General features: G+C 48.2%; 1 protein-coding gene across 1 annotated transcript; it reads left to right on the top strand.

Annotated features, from left to right (window-relative positions):
• The first annotated feature begins 3,169 nt into the window (after positions 1-3,169).
• Positions 3,170-7,282, top strand: LOC109746538 (uncharacterized). The gene is made up of 2 exons (XM_020305658.4): positions 3,170-3,405; positions 6,169-7,282. Exon 2 carries the CDS (start codon positions 6,214-6,216, stop codon positions 6,955-6,957), a length of 744 nt encoding a protein of 247 aa, XP_020161247.1. The 5' UTR covers positions 3,170-3,405; positions 6,169-6,213; the 3' UTR covers positions 6,958-7,282.
• The last annotated feature ends 13,050 nt before the right edge of the window (positions 7,283-20,332 follow it).

Genomic DNA, 20,332 nt, shown 5'->3' with positions numbered 1-20,332 from the left:
CACATCTATGATGATACCGGGTTTTGTCACAATTATCGTCATAGAAGTGTCATATGTATGACAGAAAAAAATTTCGTTCGGCCCAAAATGTCACGGATGTGTCTTTTTTTGTAGTGTATCCTCCCGGCACTTGGGAGGATGCATCTAACGCACATCCCAGCACCATAAAAAACTACAGAATTGACCATTCATTCATATCAATCAGGTAATGAGATAATCAGAATCATTGCAGTTTAAGAGACCATGGACAATATGCTATTCCAGCCCCTAGTATCTTGAAATTCAACTTTGGGACAGCAACATCCATATGTCAGAATCAGCAAAGCAACCTCGATCAACAGGGACGGGACATCATAGTAACCTAACATGTTATCAGCTCACGGCAGTCACCAATCCAATAGCAAATCCTAACCCTAGAACAGCAACAAATCGAATGGCAACGGAAGACCTAGATGAGCACCGGGAGATAACAAATCAAACGAAAAATATTATACAAGAGTAGCGGTTCCTACATGATGGATGCAGTAGCAGTCAGAGAGAGAGAGAGGGCCTGGAGTAGAACTGCTGCCGAGCCCTGCCTAGCGATGGAGGAGAAGGAGGGGCCACGGGGGAGCACCTGCAGTCAGCGTAGAAGGAGGAGTGACGGGGGAGCCACATCGAGCGCCTCTGGCGGGTGCTCCTCGCCCTGCGCCTCTACCCCTGCCGCTTCGGGCCGCAGCCGTGCTCAACAACGCGCCGCCGTGCCCGGGCTTGAGGTCGACCACGGCCGCCGCCGAATAGGAGCAAACAAGGCGGTGCTTCCCGGAGGTGAAGGAGTCGGCGGGCCGGCGGGCGGCGGCGCAAGGGGGGCGAGGAAGAGAGGAAGATCGCGAGCTTTGCAAGGGGAAGGGCGGCGGCTCCCCCTCCGTGAACAGGAAGAGGGAGGAAGACGATTGGGGAGAAACCCTATGGGCATTGGGCTTTTATACCCCATAGCGAAATTATGAAAATGCCCTCGGCGGGGGACAGGAATTACGCGCGGTGGCACGAGATTTTTACCACGAGACGGTAACTATTCATTGTAGCAGTGTTTTCACTTCGATCCTACGGCCCATATCTTCCCAGAGCGAGATCCGACGGCTTCAAACGCATCAAGTAAATGATCTGATGGCCAATAATCGCTGAGCCATGAGAACGCTCATGTTCTCCCAACTTACCTATTTCTGGATTCCTCTCTTTGCCGATCCAAGAGTTTTAAACACCGGAGAAGTAGCGCACCCTGGCGTCTGAGCACAAGATCTTCCATTGTCTCATCAGTCCCTCCACCAGGTGCATGATGCAGCGAATGCTTCGCCATTTTCGCCCCTAAAAAACAAATTCATTGCACAAAAGCCATAAGCCCCACAAGGTAGCAGATGTGGCAAGGTTAACAGCCTCATGTTTCTTTTTATGTTTCCACAGAGTAGACAAGGACAAAAATGAGGTAGGGACTATGATACCCATCCCTTCAGAAATTATGTTCCAAATTTGGACAGCTACCACACACTCAAAAAACAGGTGTTTAATTGATTCATTTTCCCCACATAACATGCAGGTAGGATCCTCCACATGTCTTCTCTTGGCTAGATCATCTCTAGTCAAACATTTATTGTAATATGCTAGCCAGAGAAAGATATGAATATTGGGTGGAACTTTGATTTTTCAGATAGCATCTTTAATATCAGAAGATATCCCCCCAAAGTTAATCATCTTGTAAAAAGATTTCACTGTGTAAATCCCAGTAGGTTCAAGAACCCATCTAGGGATGTCTAGGTCAGCACAAGGAGTAAAGTTGCTAACTTCATCACACAATTCATACCATTTATTCATGGTAAACATCATCTACACATCTCCTAAATGTCAGATGCAGAGTATTGCCATCCCACACCTGGGCAAGGGTGGCATATTGTTGCTAACAAATGTCAAAAAGCTCCCAGAATCTGGTTTTTAGGGAACATCCCCCAGTCCAAGTATCATGCCAGAAGGCAATGTTCTCACCATTCCCAGGAACCCAACTGATAAAGGTTCTAGCTCCCTCTAGTGCCCAAGTTAGGCTTTTCCCAAAAGGAGAGCCCAACCTAGGTTTCCCCCCAATAGATACTGGGCTTGTCAATGGCATACTTGAAGCTAATAATTTTCTTCCAGTCACTATCTCTCCCATCATAAAATCTCCTCCCCCATGAGGCAAGGAGGGCCATGTTATATTCTCTAAGGTTAGGAACCCCCAACCCCCCAAATTCTTTTTTCTGAGCAATCAAGCCCCAGTTAGCAAGATGGTATTTATGGTTATCCCCCATATTCCCCCAAAAGAAGTGAGACATCTGTGAGGTAATGGCATCAATGGCCCATTTAGGGAATTTCATAACAGACATCAAGTAAGCAGGAATGCTAGCAATGCATCTAGAATATGATACTTTTTCTAGTCGGGAACACTCACAGGTCTGCCATGGAGGATTAGGGTTAATCTATCTTGCAATGTGGCCAACTTTGGAGCTTGGTCGCTGCGAGCGAGGCTGGTTCTATCAGTTCTATTGTGGTTTTTTTCCTTTCCTTCTTCACTCTACAGACTTTCACTGATTTTTTTTATTTTTTTAACACAGTACAAACACAAGCGCTCATACATTCATCCATATGAAGGAACACACGCACATCCTACCTCTATGAGCATCTTCGAGAGAGGGAACGTCTCCTCCCACTGAAAGCGCATCGCCGGAAATCTTGAAATAAATACTTGAACCTTGCTAGGCTGGGGATACCACTGTTCCTCTAACCATCCAACCACAAGTTGTTTCGCGACTTTCACCGATTTTATTATGTTATTATTCTTTGTTTCTATTTTCATTTTATAACATTTTTTCTAATACATGAACATTTTTATTCATGATTTTTTAAAATCTGTAATAAGAAATGTACTCCCTCCGTCATTTTTGACACTACACACACTAGTGTCAAAAGTGCTCTTATATTATATGACGGAGGGAGTAGTTGGTTTGAACCACCATTATTTTTTTCCGGCCAGTTTTGAGCTAGCACCGATATTTTCCGGTGTGAGAGAGAGAAGGCACCTGCGAAAGCACTAGTTGGGCCGGCCCGCCGCACGTTTAGGGACACACCACCGCGCGTTTCTTCGGAGCCTGACGAGACACGCGTCTACACCGAGCCAGCCCACCGGTCTCTCAGAACGACTCCATCCCCTTTCCCTGCGCCCCGGCGACTCCACGACGCCGCGCGCCCCGTACTACGGCGGCCGGAAAAGGAGGCTCGCCGCGCCGGAGCGCTCCTGGTTTATTGAGAGCGAGCGGCGTCTTCCCTCCCTCCTCTCCCTCGGCGACTGATTGGAACTCGAGGAGCCCTCGCTCGGCCTCTCCGCATCTCTGCAGCCACAAGGTGCCGGCGACGCTCCCTCCCCCCTTCACCTAGAAATCTAGAATCGCATTGGATCATAGGTTTTCTGCAGTTTCATCGTTCCTGTAATGTCTTGCCTTACGGATGTGAACAGCCTTAGCACCCTAGAAGGCCGCATCTGCTCTGCAACAAACCCTAGAAATTCCAAATTCAACCTGTAGGATTTGATCTTGACCTTGATTCGTTCAGCTGGTAGAACGTTCTGTCGGGACGTCGCACGTTTCTTTGGTTCAGTGGACTGCCCGTCACGATTTCGGCGCTGAATCACCGTGTGATTTAGGGATAGAAATAGCTAAAATACCGCAGAACCTTTATGTTTTTTTTTGACGCGTCAACGGCGGGCTTACGCCTGCCTGAACCCTTTATTGCGACCATCAAGAAGTGTTACAAAACGTTCAGTACCGGAAGAACAGGAGGATTGGAGAGAGAGAGAGAAAAAGGAAAATTACATAGAGCTGGAGGCTACAATCTCGCAGCTAAGTGGAACAACATAGTGGCCCAGTCGCGAAGCACTATTTGTTTCCGGGCATTCTTACAGCGGTGAGACCAGAGACGAAGATCATTTGCCGCGTTGGCTGGAGTCGTGTGTAGATCGAGGTGGAGATCCCGGAAAACTTTGGTGTTCCTCCTCTGCCAAATGTTCCAGAGGACGGCCATGAGAACGGTTGATCTTGTCTTGTTAGTGAAGCTCCCGTCCCAGGCGTGGAGGAGCCCATGCGGCACAACTGGGCAAAGGCTATCCAGTTCCGCCCACAGGGGGCGAAGCTGTCTGCATTCGAACAGGAGGTGTTCGATAGTTTCACATTGCGTGTAGAAGGGGCAGGCGTCGGAAGTAGTGATACCCCGCCGGAAGCGCCTGGCGTTTGTAAATAAGCGGTCTTTGTTGGCAAGCCAGATGAAGAGCCTGCACTTGTTCGGGGCGTAGTTGCTCCAGATGGCTGGGGCGAAGGCGTCTGCGGGCCTCGTCTTCCAAACCGCCGTGTACGCCAGTTTAGTGGTGAGCGGCTTGCCTGCTTCCCTTGGAGTTCTGCAGTCGGGCACCTGCGAATTCATATTTACTGTGGCCAGCATATTGCATAGTTCATTCAGTTCGCATTCGGCTGTGTGGGACAGCCGCGGGGTTAGTTCCAGGTTCGGGTCGGGCGAAGCCAGAGCGCGAGCCACGGTGGTGTTGGGCCTGTTGGAGTGGGAGAACAACGCAGGGAAAAGCTGGGCTAAGGTGAGGGTGGAGTTAGGGAGCCAGAGGTCGAGCCAGAAAGAGGTTGTGGCCCCGTTCCCAAGTTGAACCATGGTGGTGTCTCTAAATAGGTCAAGCCCTTTGATGATGTCGCGCCAGATTGGTGTGTGATTAGTGTCTGTCATGCTCACGTCATTAGTGGCCGACCAACCATACTTAGAGACAATATAGGAGGGTTCCCTCGAAGGGTGAACATCGTGCAGCTTCGATATGTGTTTGAGAAGAAGGCAGAGGTTCATTTGCGTGAGCGAGAGGAAGCCAAGGCCTCCATTGACGAAGGGGGCGCACACAATATCCCAAGCCACTTTGCATTGGCCACCGGTGACCGCGTCTTGGCCGGTCCAGAAGAAGGCCCGACAACGCTTCTCAATGGCCTGCACAGTGCCTACGGGAAGAAGAAGGACACTCATCGCGTAAATTGGCATCTACTCCCTCCGTCCCAAAATTCTTGTCTTAGATTTGTCTAGATACAGATGTATCTAATACTAAAACGTGACTTGATACATCCGTCTTTAGACAAATCTAAGACAAGAATTTTGGGACGGAGGGAGTAGTTCCTAGGCCTCGGAACGCCGTCGCGGTTTTATTTGTTTGGACATTAGTTTGAAATGGCAATGGCACCTCTTTTATGGATTATTATTGGAGGTGGTGGGCAACACCCTTCAGGGTTGCTTCAGAGTTTGCAGTTTTGCTGGGATTTAGCTTGTACAAATGTGATGCTGAGCACTGACTGATCAATGAGTTCATTTAAACGCAGTCCTTCGCTTGATCTTATTTGTTTTCTTCCTGCTCTTTGGCATATTGTTTGTCAGATATGAGCAGGAATACAGTATAATTCTGCATTCTCTAAATGTAGCTTAAGACATTTATATGCAAGTTTTTCTTTTTTGCTTTGCTTTGCATCCTGTACTCTCTCTCCCTCAGACTTGTCAGTACAATTGTCAATGACAGCAAATTCTAATCTACAAATTTTGGTTGGAATATACATGTTGGAATCCTTGGCAGGAGCTTTTGACTCAACTTGGAAAATACTTTGTCACGTTCAGGATAATACTACCAGATTTTGTGGTAGGCCTTGTGCCTTAATAAGAGTTCTTAGAGATTATACGGGTGTGGTCCACCTTGTGCCTTAATAAGAGTTACTGATAAGTATCATTTGGTGTGTGCCTGTTGATTGAGCTCATAATCTCTATAGAAGTTGATTCTTTATCTTGATCTCAGGTGTACTGAACTAATGTGCTCTATGGTAGCCACGCTTGACCAGCTCTTTTTTTACTTGATCACTAGTTTGCTGCTGTGCTGAGAAGCTGATTATCACAATTAATCACAGAAATAACTACTTCCCGCTTTTGTCTTTGCTCTAGTTAAATACGATGGCATTTTCCCAGGCTTCATCTTTTACACTAAGCTTTCATCATCTCATTACATGTATCTTACATATGTATGTCTGTGCTGCCTCTTCTCTAGCCTTATGAACAAATTTCCCCATTGTCAATTCAAATTTTCAGGTGCTGTACACCCCTTGCTTGCTAAGGTGCTGCTCATTGCGGTGCATGACCATGATTTCTGAAGATGGAGATATCTCAGCTCTGCTCTCTGAACCAAATCTAGATGAAGAGCAGGCTGTGACTCCCGGATCCGATGATTTCTTGCCTGCTATTTTGGAATCAATTAAATCAAATGAAAAGGAAGTCGAACTTTCACCTGAGGAGGCAGCTTGGGCTGATTCGTGTTTTGTGCAGACTTCTGAACTGTCAGATGAAGACTGGGGTGCATTGAAGCAAGCCTTGCTTGATTCCCTTCAAGAGCCAACGGAAGGTTCACGTGATACCACTGAGGTCATGCTTGACCAAGGCACCCATGTACTTTCAGAGGCGGAATCCCACACTCTGCTTGTCGAAAAAGATACTCAGGATGATAATGTAGAGATGGAGCAACAAGGCAATAGCGATGATGACAAGGATGCTGAAGTTGGGGACGTTACAAATGTAATTAGAGGTGCAGATGAGCATGGCAGGCAAATGGACGGATACACTGCAGATGAGCTGGTCTCATCTGAAGTCATCGAGCAGGCAGAGTCGAGGGATTCTATCTTCAAGGTTTGGGATCTAGACGTGTCCTTCTCCGAGGATGAGAGCGAGCTCGAACTCATCAAGGACCTCAAGAAACTCCTCAAGGGCAAGCCTCAGGATGCTACGTATCCGCCTCCTGGTGACGCAGCCAAGGCTCTGAGCGAGATAAACGTTGATGAACTTGTGGCGGGCTTGAGTAACCTGTCGCTGCAGCGAAACCAGTAGTTAGCAGTTTGTTCTTGGTTCCCATGATCCTCTGTGCATCTCTACCGTCCAATGGTGATGTGGCAGCAAAGCAGTGAGTGACGGTTTGTTTGTTGGTCCAGCCGGTCCTCTGTGCATCTTGACCATCAGGTGGTTGATGTCGTGTCTAATGGGCGCATATTACTTCTTTCGTAGGCTTCTTTAGACTTCAGACTTAGGTTGACTTTCCATGTTTGTTTTGTATATGTCTGGACATCCTTGAAACATGTCGTTTGAGTTCAATTCAGTCAGATTTTGGAGGGGCCTCATCAGGGCGCATAGTGCCAGTTTTCCTCCTGGCTCCCACTACTGATTGACCTGGGCCAAGGCCCATTAATATTGCTTGCCTGTTCTTTTCCTTTTCAATAAGCTGGCTTGCTCACCTTGACTGCAGACCTCTCGTGTTGACTGTTAACTTTTAAATTTCCAAATTTGAAACCATTTTGTGAAAAAAAGTTCATGGATATGAAAACAGTTCATGGGTTTCAAAAATTGTTCATGAAATTCAAAACAGTTTGTGGATTTAAAAAACTTCATGTATTTAGAAAATGTATGCCAATTTGAAAAAAAATCGTGCATTTGAAAGAAACTTCACAATTTTGAAAAAAGATCATGAATTTGAGGACCTTCACAATTTTGAAAAAGTATATGAATATGAAAAAAATTACGCATTTGAAGAAAAGTATGAATTATAAAAAATAATAAGGTAAAATGAAGAAATACATAACAGAAAAAGATAACACAAAAATGCAAAGAAAAAAGAACAAGATTGTGGAAGCTTCCTCGGACCATCCAAATTCCAAAAGGAAGCCGAATGGCCATTCTCATAGTGGTGGTATCATAGCTGGTATCATGCACTCGAGAATAGCAAACATGATGATGTGGCAAAGAATTAAAGAAGAGAGAGGATTAGAGTAACATAGGTAGATACGGTATCATGTTAAATGCTATGCTACTTTGTGTCATGCATGACAATAAATATGATCATCTATAATACTACTCTATGATACTCTGCACTACGGAATAGCTGCACACATGACCTTTTATGCACGACAGGTGGACGATGGTAGGATCTGACGTTGCTTAGGTATGGAGGGATTCAATCCAACGATTATTAGCCTGTGTCGTCCATGCATCGTCTGCAAAATCATCGGCTGTGTAGCATTGCTCTCTGCACTATGGAGGTAGTATCATACACTAGTATCATATGCATGATACTAGTATATGATACTCTTCACTATGAGTAGCCTAACACAGCGGTCCTTCCAGCATGGGCACTCGCTGGCGAAAAATATACAACGAATAGGGATTGGCCAGATTTTGAATCTGCTAGGTATCATATTTTATTTTTTTTCATGCACACCCGCATACATGAGTTTGTTGGTGCGAGTTTCATGCACGAGATTGGCGCTTGTAACGCTATTTGTAGCATTACTGGTAGATGTCGCACACCCAGGCGTACGTGGTAAGTAATGGGCCAACATATCTAGAGGGTCCCGATTTGGTTTTGGGAAGCTTCTAGTTGTGAGGCTTCTAGAAATGAATGAGATGTTGAACGCCCACAAAAGCTCCGGGGTCGGAGGGTTTCCGGTGCATTTTTTCCAGCGACATTGGGAAGTTTGTGGAGATGAGGTCACAAAGGTGGTCTTGAGAATTATTGAGGGAGTTGAGATGGCAGAGTGCGTTAATGATACTATTCTAGTTTTGACCTTGAAGGTAAAAAATCCGACACTCTTGACCCATTTCAGGCCTATAAGCCTTTGCAATGTTTTATACAAGATAGCTTCGAAGGTGATCACTAATCGTCTGAAACAAATTTTACCTGAGATTTTTTCCCAAGAGCAGTCTGCATTTGTCCTAGGGCGGTTAATTACAGATAATATAATAGCAGCATATGAATGTCCACATTTTATGAAGCGAAACAAGGCAAAAGAATAACCAGCACTGCGCGTTGAAGCTACACATGATGAAGGCATATGATCGAGTGGAATGGGCCTATCTGAAGGCTATTATGTTGAAGCTAGGTTTTTCGGAAAGATGGGTTGTGATAATTATGAGCATGGTTTCCTCAGTTCGATTTTTGATGCTCTTTAATGGGAAGAAGCTTCAGGAGTTTATACCATCTAGAGGGATCCTACAGGGGGACCCAATTTCCCCATACCTTTTCTTGTTGGCAGTAGAGGGCCTTTCGTGCCTACTAAAATCTAGAGATCAGCCATCGAATCTGTGGGATTTACAGGTGGCGCCTCAGGCACCAAATGTAAATAATCTTTTATTTGCAGATGACAGCCTGCTGTTTTTCAAGGCAAATGGTGATGGGGCAAGAGAGGTGCACCAGGTGTTGGACATGTATTGTGAAGCTTCAGGTCAGAGAATCAACCATGACAAGTGTAAGGGCATATTTATCCCTTAGTTGTTTTGGTGATTGATGACAATGCTTTTGCGGACTAATCGCGTGCATTGGGTATTTTAGATGTATCATGACTAGGCACAAGACGATTTGGTGCCCCTCGAAGACTATTGAAGATGGCGTTTTCTCTACGTTTCTTTTCGGTGGATTTGAGTCGTAGGAAAGCCGTACTATTAAGAGGGGGTCCGCTTTGAAAAGGTTTGGGTGGAATCATCACGTACACGTCTACTTTTTTTGCACCGCCCTTCCTTTGGCACTTTGGAGCATCCTCCGTCTTTTCTTGTCTATGCAAAATGTCGTGATTGCTGAACTGGGGCATGTGGTAGTACTGCTCCTTGGAGCGGTAGTACCGCAGGCCCTTGCGGTAGTACCGGCCTCTGGCGCGGTAGTACCGCAAGTGCCCACGGTAGTACCGCTTCCTTGGAGCGGTAGTACTGTGGCCTCAGGCCAGGCGTTGTTGCTTTTGCGGTAGTAGGGGCGGATGTAATTTTTTACATCCGCGCCCTACGTGGTAGTACCGCGCCACGGGCGCGGTATTACCGTGCGCTCTGGCCAGGCTCAGCTACATGCGCGGCAGTAGGGGTGGATGTAATTTTTTACATCCGCGCCCCGTGCGGTAGTACCGCTCGTGGCTTACGGTACTACCGTGTCGGATTTTTGCATGGATCCCAACTCAGCGGAAGTTGCCACAGATGTATTTTTATATGTCCGTGCCTTCCCAAAAAGGGACTATCCCTGCCTTGCGGTAGTACCGCAAGGGGGAGCGGTAGTACCGCGCCAGCGGTTCTACCGCCCTATGCTTCATTGCATTTGGGCTGTTCTGGTTTCTGCTGCACGAGCGGTAGTACCGCGGGGCCCTGCGGTAGTACCGTGTGCCTTTGCGGTAGTACCTCGTCCCCAGTGCGGTAGTACCGTGCTGCGCAGGCTGAGTTGGTGGATAACGGTTGGATTTGTTCTTCCACTATATAAGGGGTGTCTTCTTCTCCGAGTTGACCACCTCTTCCATCCCCAAGCTCCATTGCTTCTCTAAGCTCCATTTTTGCTCGATCTCTCTCCCTAGCCAAACAAACTTGTTGATTTTCTAGGGATTGGTTGAGAAGGCCCCGATCTACACTTCCACCAAGAGAAATTTGATTCCCCCCACTAATCCCTTGCAGATCTTGTTACTCTTGGGTGTTTGAGAACCCTAGACGGTTGAGGTCACCACTGAGCCATATTCCATTGTGGTGAAGCTTCGTGGTGTCGTTGGGAGCCTCCAATTAAGTTGTGAAGATTGCCCCAACCTTGTTTGTAAAGGTCCGGCCGCCGCCTCCAAGGGCACCAATAGTGGAATCACGGCATCTCGCATTGTGTGAGGGCGTGAGGAGAATACGGTGGCCCTAGTGGCTTCTTGGGGAGCATTGTGCCTCCACACCGCTCCAACGGAGACGTACTTCCCCTCAAAAGGAAGGAACTTCGGTAAGACATCCCCGTCTTCACCGGCTCCACTCTTGGTTATTTCATGCCTTTACTTGTGCAAGCTTATTTGTTTTATATCCCTTGCTTGCTTGTGTGCTTGTTGTTGTTGCATCATATAGGTTGCTCACCTAGTTGCATATCTAGACAACCTACCTTGATGCAAAGTTTAAATTGGTAAAAAAAGCTAAAAATTGTTAGTTGCCTATTCACCCCCCTCTAGTCAACTATATCGATCCTTTCAATTGGTATCAGAGCCTCGTCTCTTTATTAAGGACTTTGCCGTCCGAAGAGTATGGTTGACACCGTACACGGTGTGGAGGAGCACTCCGGTGTGAATCCGGTCTCGTCTACGGCCGATGGGGGAACCGCGGTCTCTCATGAGGAATTCAATGTGGCTTTGGACACATTGAAAACCTCCATGACGACCGAGGTTGAAAGCATGTTTAATAAATTCTTAGAAGGGCTTAAACTATCTACCGCACCGATGAAAGTGGGTGATCCCACTAACAAGGTGACAGATGCTAACTCCGACAAGGGGGAAGCTACTAGTGAAAAGGCTCCTTCTTCTAGTGGTAAAAATGGCACCGTCATCTTTGCCCATGTGGAACCTCCACTTATTTATGGTGGACCGATTCCTTCCACTCATTTAAATCATGCCGGTCCTCCCCCTAATATTGTGAAAAATGAGGACTTTGATTCTTGGGTTTATCGCTTTAAGCGTCATTTAAACCATGTTAATACTAATCTTTGGAGAATAATTGAAGAAGGTTTTTATCCGCATGACCGAAGCAACTTCACTCCTAGAGAAGCCGCGGATAATCAATTCAATGAGAATGCTCTCTTCATCATCCAAGATGCAATTCCACCCGAAGATCTTGCTCATCTCCGGCCCTTCACCATGGCCAAGGATGCATGGCGCCATGTTGTCTCGCTCTATAGGGGAAGCACAAGCATTCAATGCTCCAACTATGAAGTGGTGCAAGATGAAGCCGATGAGTTTGCAATGAAAGAGGATGAAGAACATCATGAGCTTTATCGGAGATTAACTACTCTCGCGGTCTCATTCCGAGATCATGGGAGCAAAGATACGGATGACAATTGGATCAAGTGCAAATTCCTCAAGGCCATGATGCCTGACCACAAGGCCATGTCCTCCGTCATTCGTCAAAGGCCGGATTTCCACACCTTGTCCTCAAGTGAAGTATTGGATGAGTTTGTGGCTATGAGCATCTTGGACAAGACCGCCGACAATGCGGTGCTACGTTCTCAAAGAGCAAAGAAGCCCAACCTTGCTTTGAAGGCCAAGGTTAGTGTGGAAGAAGAGGATGAAGAGGAAGAAGAGGAGAGCAATCCCGAAGATACTAAGTATGCTTATCATGAACACATGGCTCTTGCTTCAAGGCAATTTTGGAGTAAGAAGAACACAAGGCCCAACTTCAACAAGAACAACTCAAGTGGCACGAAGGTCAAGCAACGAGTGAGGACTTGCTATAATTGTGGCAATGTGAGCCATTTTGTTGCGGAATGTCCTTATGAAAAGAGGGAAGACAATGGTGGCAAGCTCATCCGAAAGGACAAGGCCAAGTCTTTCCCCAACAAGAGCAACTTCACCAAGAAGACTCCTCCCAAGGGGTTGGTGGCACAAGAAGAGTACAATGAGGATGATGATGATTCAGTTGCCATGGCCTCCCTTGCCATTGCGACAACTCCACGGGTGTCTCTCTTCGACTCACCTAATGAGAACATCACCGCCAAGTGCCTCATGGCTAAAGCCACCAACAAGGTAACCCCCAACATCAAAACTACCATCATTAATAATCCTTGTTTGACGGATTGCATTTATGAACGTGAGGGGTCTAGTGTGGAGGAGAATGAATTTGAGTCTTTTATAAGTAAGCTCAAGGGTAAATCCAAGAAGCACTTCGTTGCTCTCTTGGAAAAACTTGGTGAAGCCAATGACATGATCGAGGCTCACGAAGATACCATCTCTAAGATGGAAGGGCATAGTCGTGACTATGCCGATGAGATTTCAGATCTTTCCAATGCTCTTGAGGAAGAGCGAGGTCTTCGTTTGGCTCTTGAGGAGTCATACGACGATGACCATGCTAAATTAATGAAAGATCTTGATCATGCACTTGTTGTTTCTCGTGTGCTAAACTCCGAGAAGGCCAAGCTTGGGGTTGATCTTGTTAGACTCAAGGAGGAGCTTGATATACTTGACAAGGCTCACAAGGCCTTGAAAGGTGTTCATGCTAGCCTCAAGGAGTCTCATGATCAACTCCAAGTGAAGCTAACCAAGGAGAAAGCCACGTTTCCTCACATGGTTTTAATTGATAATGCAAATGCTACTAACCCATGTTGTGAGCATGTGCATCTTGTTGAGGAGAATGCAAAGTTGAAGAAGCAACTTGAGAAAGGCCTTGTGTCGTGCATACAAGGTGAGAAGAACCTCAACAACCTTTTGAGCAATCAAAAAGAAGGTGTGGCCAAGGAAGGGATTGGGTTCGCACCCGTGTCCAAGAACAAGAAGAAGAATGACAAGACCAAACGACCTCCCCCTCTCAAGCAAAAATTTTTGAAGGAGGGAGAGGGTTCTTCCAAGGAGAAGAAGAACAATGTGAAGGGTGGTGGTGTCAAGAAGGGCAATGCCACCCCTTCCAACAAAGCTGGCGACTTTAACCCTTCTTATGTGTTGTGCTGTGCTAGTGATGGGCATGTTTATGCCAAATTTGTTGGTTCTCTTTATGAGTACATTGAATGGTGTATTTGGGTTCCTAAGACCCTTGTCACTAACATCAAAGGACCCATTACAAAATGGGTACTGTCGTGGAATTGTCACGGCAGATGTCCTCGAACTAGGACTTAGTCGTGGAACCATCGCAACTAGGAAGCTTGAAGGGGTTAAGTGGGACAAGGAACACGAGGGTTTATACTGGTTCGGCTCCTTACGGTGAAGGTAAAAGCCTACGTCCAGTTTGAGGTGGTATTAATTAGGGTTTCGAGGACCAGGGAGCTAAACTGCTATGCCTGGCTCTCAATGAGATCTTGCCCTCCTCTAAACCGCTGCCGGGTCGTCCCTTTATACAGGGAGGCTGACGCCCAGCAGCTCTCAGAGTCCCGGCCGGCTCATAAGAGTGTTCGGCTCGGACTCTCAGCTATTCTTGCCTTGCACTACAAGTTCTACCATGATAATGATTGTAACTACGGGCCTTAAGCCATATCCGGGTCTTAAGCCCATCTTTGGCCCACCGTCTTCAAGCTTGGCGCCGGGCTTCTGGCAATGACCATATGAGTAACCCGGCCCCTCCTGGCGGGTGACTCTAAGGTCTATATCCTCAACATTAGGCCCCAGATTGATTTGAGCCAGCTCATGTCAATCTTCAATTCTTTCGTCAGAAAAAAATCTCCGGCTTACCATTTGTGTGAAGGCCATAACCCGGCGTGACGTCATTCTCTGGACTCCGGGTAATCCGCCGTGACTTCATCTTCCATTAAGCCCATTTTTTAATACGCCAGATCTGCAACGGATCTTATCTTTACTGTCATCCCGAAAATCGAGGCGTTTCGTGGGGAGATAACTGCGCCGTGGTCTCCTTGATTCTCGCGCCCACTTATGAGCTCGCCCTTATAAATAGGCCGGCCCGACGGGCCTTCAGCCACTCTTCTTCCTCCTCGCGCCACTGTTCCTCTGCTCGAGCTCGAACTCCACCGCCGCCGCCGCGCCCCCGGTCTTCGTCAACCTTGGCCGGTGCATCACCCTGACTCGGTCCAGAAAAACGGCGGCGACCCCCGCACCTCTTCAGCACCGGTAAGTCCTCACTACCCCGTAGAACAGATCTGCAGTAGGGTTCATCCGTGTTCGTCCGTGTTCGTCGCCGTCGCCCACAAGCTCCGGTAGTTCTCATTGTTACTGCCCCTGTTTGATCTTAGCCTTGTATAGAACCACTGCGGTAGATGTTTTAGCATCCATTTCACACGCAAGTAGACTCCTCCTTCACTGCATAAAGGCCTCATTCGAGCCCAAGAACTCCCCTGCGTCTGCTTTTAGGTCTAGAAATTTTCTTTTTACCCGAACATTTTGATCCAAAATATTTACCGCAAAGTATGAAACCTGTTTTCACCACACTTAGTAAAAAACTGCACGCATTGAGTCATGGCGGTTTATATTTCCGGCTTAAAGAAACCACGCCTCGTAGAATCTTCCGACTCAAAGGAAACCATGCGCCATAGAATTTTCCGGCTCATCTGTGATAAGGCCATAGACAAATTGAATTACTCTTGACATCTTTTTTGCGGCTTAGATAACTCAATGTACTCAGATATATATCATTAGGCCCCTCTGTAAGCCGCCACTTAACACTGAACTATAACTTTCCTCCGGCTTATACTTAAACTGGACGTTTCCTTTTATCATAGGCTGCCGACTTTCACCATGCCTCCCAAAGCTCCTAAGGCCTCCATCACTTGCAATTGGATGAGGTCCAACGTCACCAATGAGACCTTAGCGGATTTTGTCAAGTCAGGCCACCTGCCCAAGAAGGATGTCATGTCCTACCGTGCCCCTGACCCGTCAGAGGAGAGACCACAGCCAAAGGATGGAGAGGTGGTCATTTTTGCGGATCACATGAGCCGGGGCTTCGCACCGCCCGGCTCAAAGTTTTTCAGAGACGTTCTGAATTTCTTTGATCTGCGGCCTCAGGACATAGGACCCAACTCAGTGTCCAATATCTGCAACTTCCAAGTGTTCTGCGAGGTTTACCTTGGAGAAGAACCTAGTCTGCTGCTCTTCAGAGAGCTTTTTTACTTGAACCGTCAGAATGAGTGTGCCAATGGGCCAAGTCTGGAGCTTGGTGGCATCTCCATTCAACGGCGGAGGGACTGCCTTTTCCCGTACGCAGAGCCGCCAAGCCACCCCAAAGACTGGAATCTGACGTGATTCTACTGCCAAGACACGTCGCCGGCTGATGAAAGTCCGTTGCCCGGCTTTCGCCCCTCGCGTCTGGAGTCAACACACCCACTGTCAGACAAGCTGACTCAAGCGGAGCGCCAGCCTCTGCTCCCCACCATAAACAAGATCAAGGCTCTTCTGGGAAATGGTCTCAACGGAATTGATCTGGTCCGGGTCTGGATCTCCTGGCGGGTGATCCCATTGAGCCGCCGCCCCGGCTTAATGTGCGAGTACACGGGCCGAAAGGATGACCCCCAGAGACATAGCCGCAACGATCTTCCTGAAGATGTTGCAGAGGAGATGACCAAGGCTCTCTTGAACAAGAGCCTGGCAGATTGCGGGAGGACCGGGTTAGCCCCCTTCTGCAAGATCAACCCAGCCCCAGCAGTAAGCCACTGATTTGAACATTTTATCTTTATCTACAGATAACCTTCATCTGAATCTTTAAGAAATCATCATTGTATTTTTCAGGCTGATGACAAATTCTGGCGGGTCAAATATGACCATGAGGCGGCCAAGAAGGCCAGAAAGGCGAAGAAAGCCGCCAAGAAAGCCGCTCCCCGCAAGAAGGGAAGTAGGCCAACTGCTTCGGAGCTGATGCAACTAAGCGACAGCTCCGAGTCAGAGGTAACCCCTGAACCTGTAAGCTCTTGTTGTGTTTATTGTTTATTTCTTGTCCGCCTTACCAACACTTGTTCATCAACAGGATGACACCGGAGCAAGTAACCCGGTGGTTGAAGAGGTAATGTCACTTTCCTCCGACTCGGAGCCCTTGCCAAGGCTGAAAGTCCGAAGGGTAACTGTCGTGGAATTGTCACGGCAGATGCCCTAGAGCTAGGACTTAGTCGTGGAGCCATCGCAACTAGGAAGCTTGAAGGGATTAATGCGGGACAAGGAACACGAGGGTTATACTAGTTCGGCCCCTTACAGTGAAGGTGAAAGCCTACGTCCAGTTTGAGGTGGTATTGATTGGGGTTACGATCACCAGGGAGCTAAACTGCTATGCCCGGCTCTCGATGAGATTGTTGTCATCCCTAAACCGCTGCCGGGTCGTCCCTTTATATAGGGAGGCTGACGCCCAGCAGCCCTTAGAGTCCCGGCCGGCTCATAAGAGTGTCCGGCTCGGACTCTCAACTATACTTGCCTTACACTACAAGTTCTTCCATAATAATGATTGTAACTACGGGCTTTAAGCCATATCCGGGTCTTAGCCCATCTCTGGCCCATCATCTTCGAGCTTGGCTCCGGGCTCCTGGCAACGACCATACGAGTAACCCGGTCCCTCCTGGCGGGTGACTCTAAGGTCTATATCCTCAACATTAGGCCCCAGATTGATTTGAGCCGGCTGATGTCAATCTTCAACTCTGCTGACAAAAAAATCTCCGGCTTACCATTCATGTGAAGGCCATAACCCGGCGTGACGTCATCCTCTGGACTCCGGATAATCCACCGTGACGTCATCTTCCATTAAGCCCGTTTTTTACTCCACCAGATCCGCAACGGATCTTTGCTTTTACTGCCATTCCGAAAATCGAGGCGTCGTGGGGGGGAGATAACCACGCCGTGGTCTCCTTGAATCTCGCGCCCGCTTATGACCTTGCCTTATAAATAGGCCGGCCCGACGGGCTCTTCTCACGCTCCCTTCTTCCTCCTCGCGCCGCTGCCTTTCTCACTGAGCTCGCACTCCGCCGCCGTCGTCTCACATCCGGTCTTCGTCAACCTTGGCCGCTGCATCAACCTGACTCGGACCAGATAAACGGCGGCGACTCCCGCACCTCTTCAGCTCCGGTAAGTTCTCACCACCCCGTAGAGTAGATCTGCAGTAGGGTTTCTCCATGTTCTTCGTGTTCGTCACCATTGCCCGCAAGTTCGGTAGTTCCCCTAGTTACTGCTCCTGCTTGATGTTAGTGCGGCAGTTGTTTAGGACTCATTTCAAATGCCCGTAGATCTCTTTCTACTGCATGAATACCTCGTTCGAGCTCAAGAACATCCCCTGTGCCCGTATTTTAGGTCTAGAAAATTTTCTTTGGACCGACCATTTTGATCCAAAAAAGTTACTGCAGTATGTGAAACCTGTTTCACCACACTTAGTAAAAACTGCAACCATTGAGTCTTGGCGGCTTATAATTCCGGTTTAAAGAAAACCATGCTTCGTAGATTCCTCCGGCTTAACTGTGATAAGGCCGTAGATCATCAACTTATTCTGAATGCCCGTGCGGCTTAAGTAACCCACTGTACCTGAGTATATATCATTAGTCCCCTTCATAAGCCGCCACCTTAGTTTGGAACTGTAGATCTCCGGCTTATAATTAACCCGGACATTTTTCCTTTTTTGTCATAGACCACCAACTTTCACCATGCCTCCCAAGGCTCCCATCACTTGCAACTGGATGAGGTCCAACGTCACCAACGAGACCCTAGCCAATTTTGTTAAGTCCGGATATTTACCTAAGAAGGAAATCATGTCCTACCGTGCCCCTGACCCGTCAGAAGAGAGACCACAACCAAAGGACGGGGAGGTAGTGATTTTCGCAGATCATATGAGCCGGGGCTTTGCACCGCCCGGCTCAAAGTTTTTCAGGGACGTGCTCAACTTCTTCGACTTGCGGCCTCAAGATATAGGACCCAACTCCGTATCCAACATCTGCAATTTCCAAGTCTTTTGCGAAGTGTACCTTAGAGAAGAGCCTAGTCTGCTGCTCTTCAGAGAGCTGTTTTACTTAAACCGCCAGAATGAGTGCGCCAACGGGCCAAGTCTGGAGTTAGGTGGCATTTCCATCCAGCGGCGTAGGGACTGTCTTTTCCCTTACGCAGAGCCGCCGAGCCACCCCAAGGACTGGAACATGACCTGGTTCTACTGCCAAGACACGTCCCCGGCTGATGAAAGCCCACTGCCCGGCTTTCGCCCAACACGTCTGGAGCCAACTCACCCACTGTCGGACAAGCTGACTCAAGCGGAGCGCCAGCCTCTGCTTCCTACTATCAACAAAATCAAAGCCCTCCTGGGCAACGGTCTGAATGGAATCGACCAGGTCCGGGTCTGGATCTCATGGTGGGTGATCCCATTAAGCCGCCGCCCCGGCTTAATGTGTGAGTACACCGGGCGAAAGGATGACCCTCAGAGGCACAGCCGCAATGATCTTCCAGAAGATGTTGCAGAGGAGGAGACCAAGGCTCTTTTAAACGAGAGCCTGGCAGACTGCGGAAGGACCGGGTTAGCCCCCTTCTGCAAGACCAATCCAGCCCCAGCGGTAAGCCGCTGACTTTAACTTTTTATCTTCGTCTGCATATAACCTTCATCTAAACCTGTTTTAAGAATTCCTCATTGTATTTTTCAGGCTGATGATAAGTTCTGGCGGGTCAAGTATGACCATGAGGCGGCCAAGAAGGCCAGGAAGGTGAAGAAAGCCGCCAAGAAAACCGCCCCTCGCAAAAAAGGAAGCAGACCTACTGCTTCGGAGCTGATGCAATTAAGCGACAGCTCCGAGTCAGAGGTAACTCTTAAGCCTTTAAATTCTTGCTGTATTTGTTGTTTGTTGCTGTCCGCCTTATCAACACTTGCCCATTGACAGGATGACACCGGCGCCAGTAACCCGGTGGTTGAAGAGGTAATGTCACTTTCCTCCGACTCGGAGCCCTTGCCACAGCTGAAAGTCCGAAGGGTAACCCGGAAAGTAAGCTTTTCACATCCTTTAGCTCATCAAGACCCTCAATTTCTTTTGAAGCAACAGGTTCACGAAAGCCGGCGTCACACCCGGACCAACAAGGACACCAACCTCTCCGCCGGGTTACCCGACGCAACAAGGAAGCGCCGAACTGAGGTTATTTCCCACTTGTACCCTTTTCACCCGTTGGCGGGTGTTATCCGTCAGCCACTCAACTCTTCTGACTCCAATTATCAGGAGACCTCCCCCTCTTCGGGTGACTCCATGCAGTCAAATCTGCCGGCTTTCAAGACCGCACCCGGGTAACAACAATCATCTCATGTTGTTCTGATCTTTACTCATATGCTTTGTACTAACCTTTGTTGTTCTTTTCAGTGCCCAAGCAAAGCTCACCAAGAGGGTGAAGAAAACCAAGTCGGCTGGAGTGCCGGATTTGCCTGAGCCGGCGGTGACAGTCCAAGAACCGCCAGCTGCCTCCGCCCCCGAAGCCGCCACTCCAATGGACACGGCACCTGAAGCCACCGCCCCAACTACCAAGGCAACGACCGAAGCTTCGGTTAACCCGGAGGCCTCCGGCTCAGCTCCACCAGCAGACGACCCGGACGTGGTAATTACCCGGACGGAGTATGTTGAGCCGGGGAGACCGACCGTATTGGCCAAGTGCTCCGCTAAGGGGGAGTTACTGCAGCCCCACCAGGCGAATCTGGACCTCTCCAACTACAGCAACCTGAGCATTGGAGAGCTCGTCTCTGGCTACATCAGCCAAGTACACAAGAGCCGGGACGCCGAGGTCGCCATGGTAAACCAGATTCAGCAAAAATCTGAGGTATCCTTCTGCTATCTTCTTACTTACTGCATAATTACCTTTGCCATGCT

The sequence above is a fragment of the Aegilops tauschii genome, chromosome 6, assembly GCF_002575655.3.
Source record: "Aegilops tauschii subsp. strangulata cultivar AL8/78 chromosome 6, Aet v6.0, whole genome shotgun sequence".
Lineage (NCBI taxonomy): Eukaryota > Viridiplantae > Streptophyta > Magnoliopsida > Poales > Poaceae > Aegilops > Aegilops tauschii.
Note: the sequence above shows the minus strand (reverse complement) of the source record. Positions and strands in the feature narration are given on the sequence as shown.

Coding starts and splice junctions, on each gene's coding strand:
- LOC109746538 (XM_020305658.4), top strand. CDS start 6,214: ATGACCATGATTTCTGAAGATGGAGATATCTCAGCTCTGCTCTCTGAA.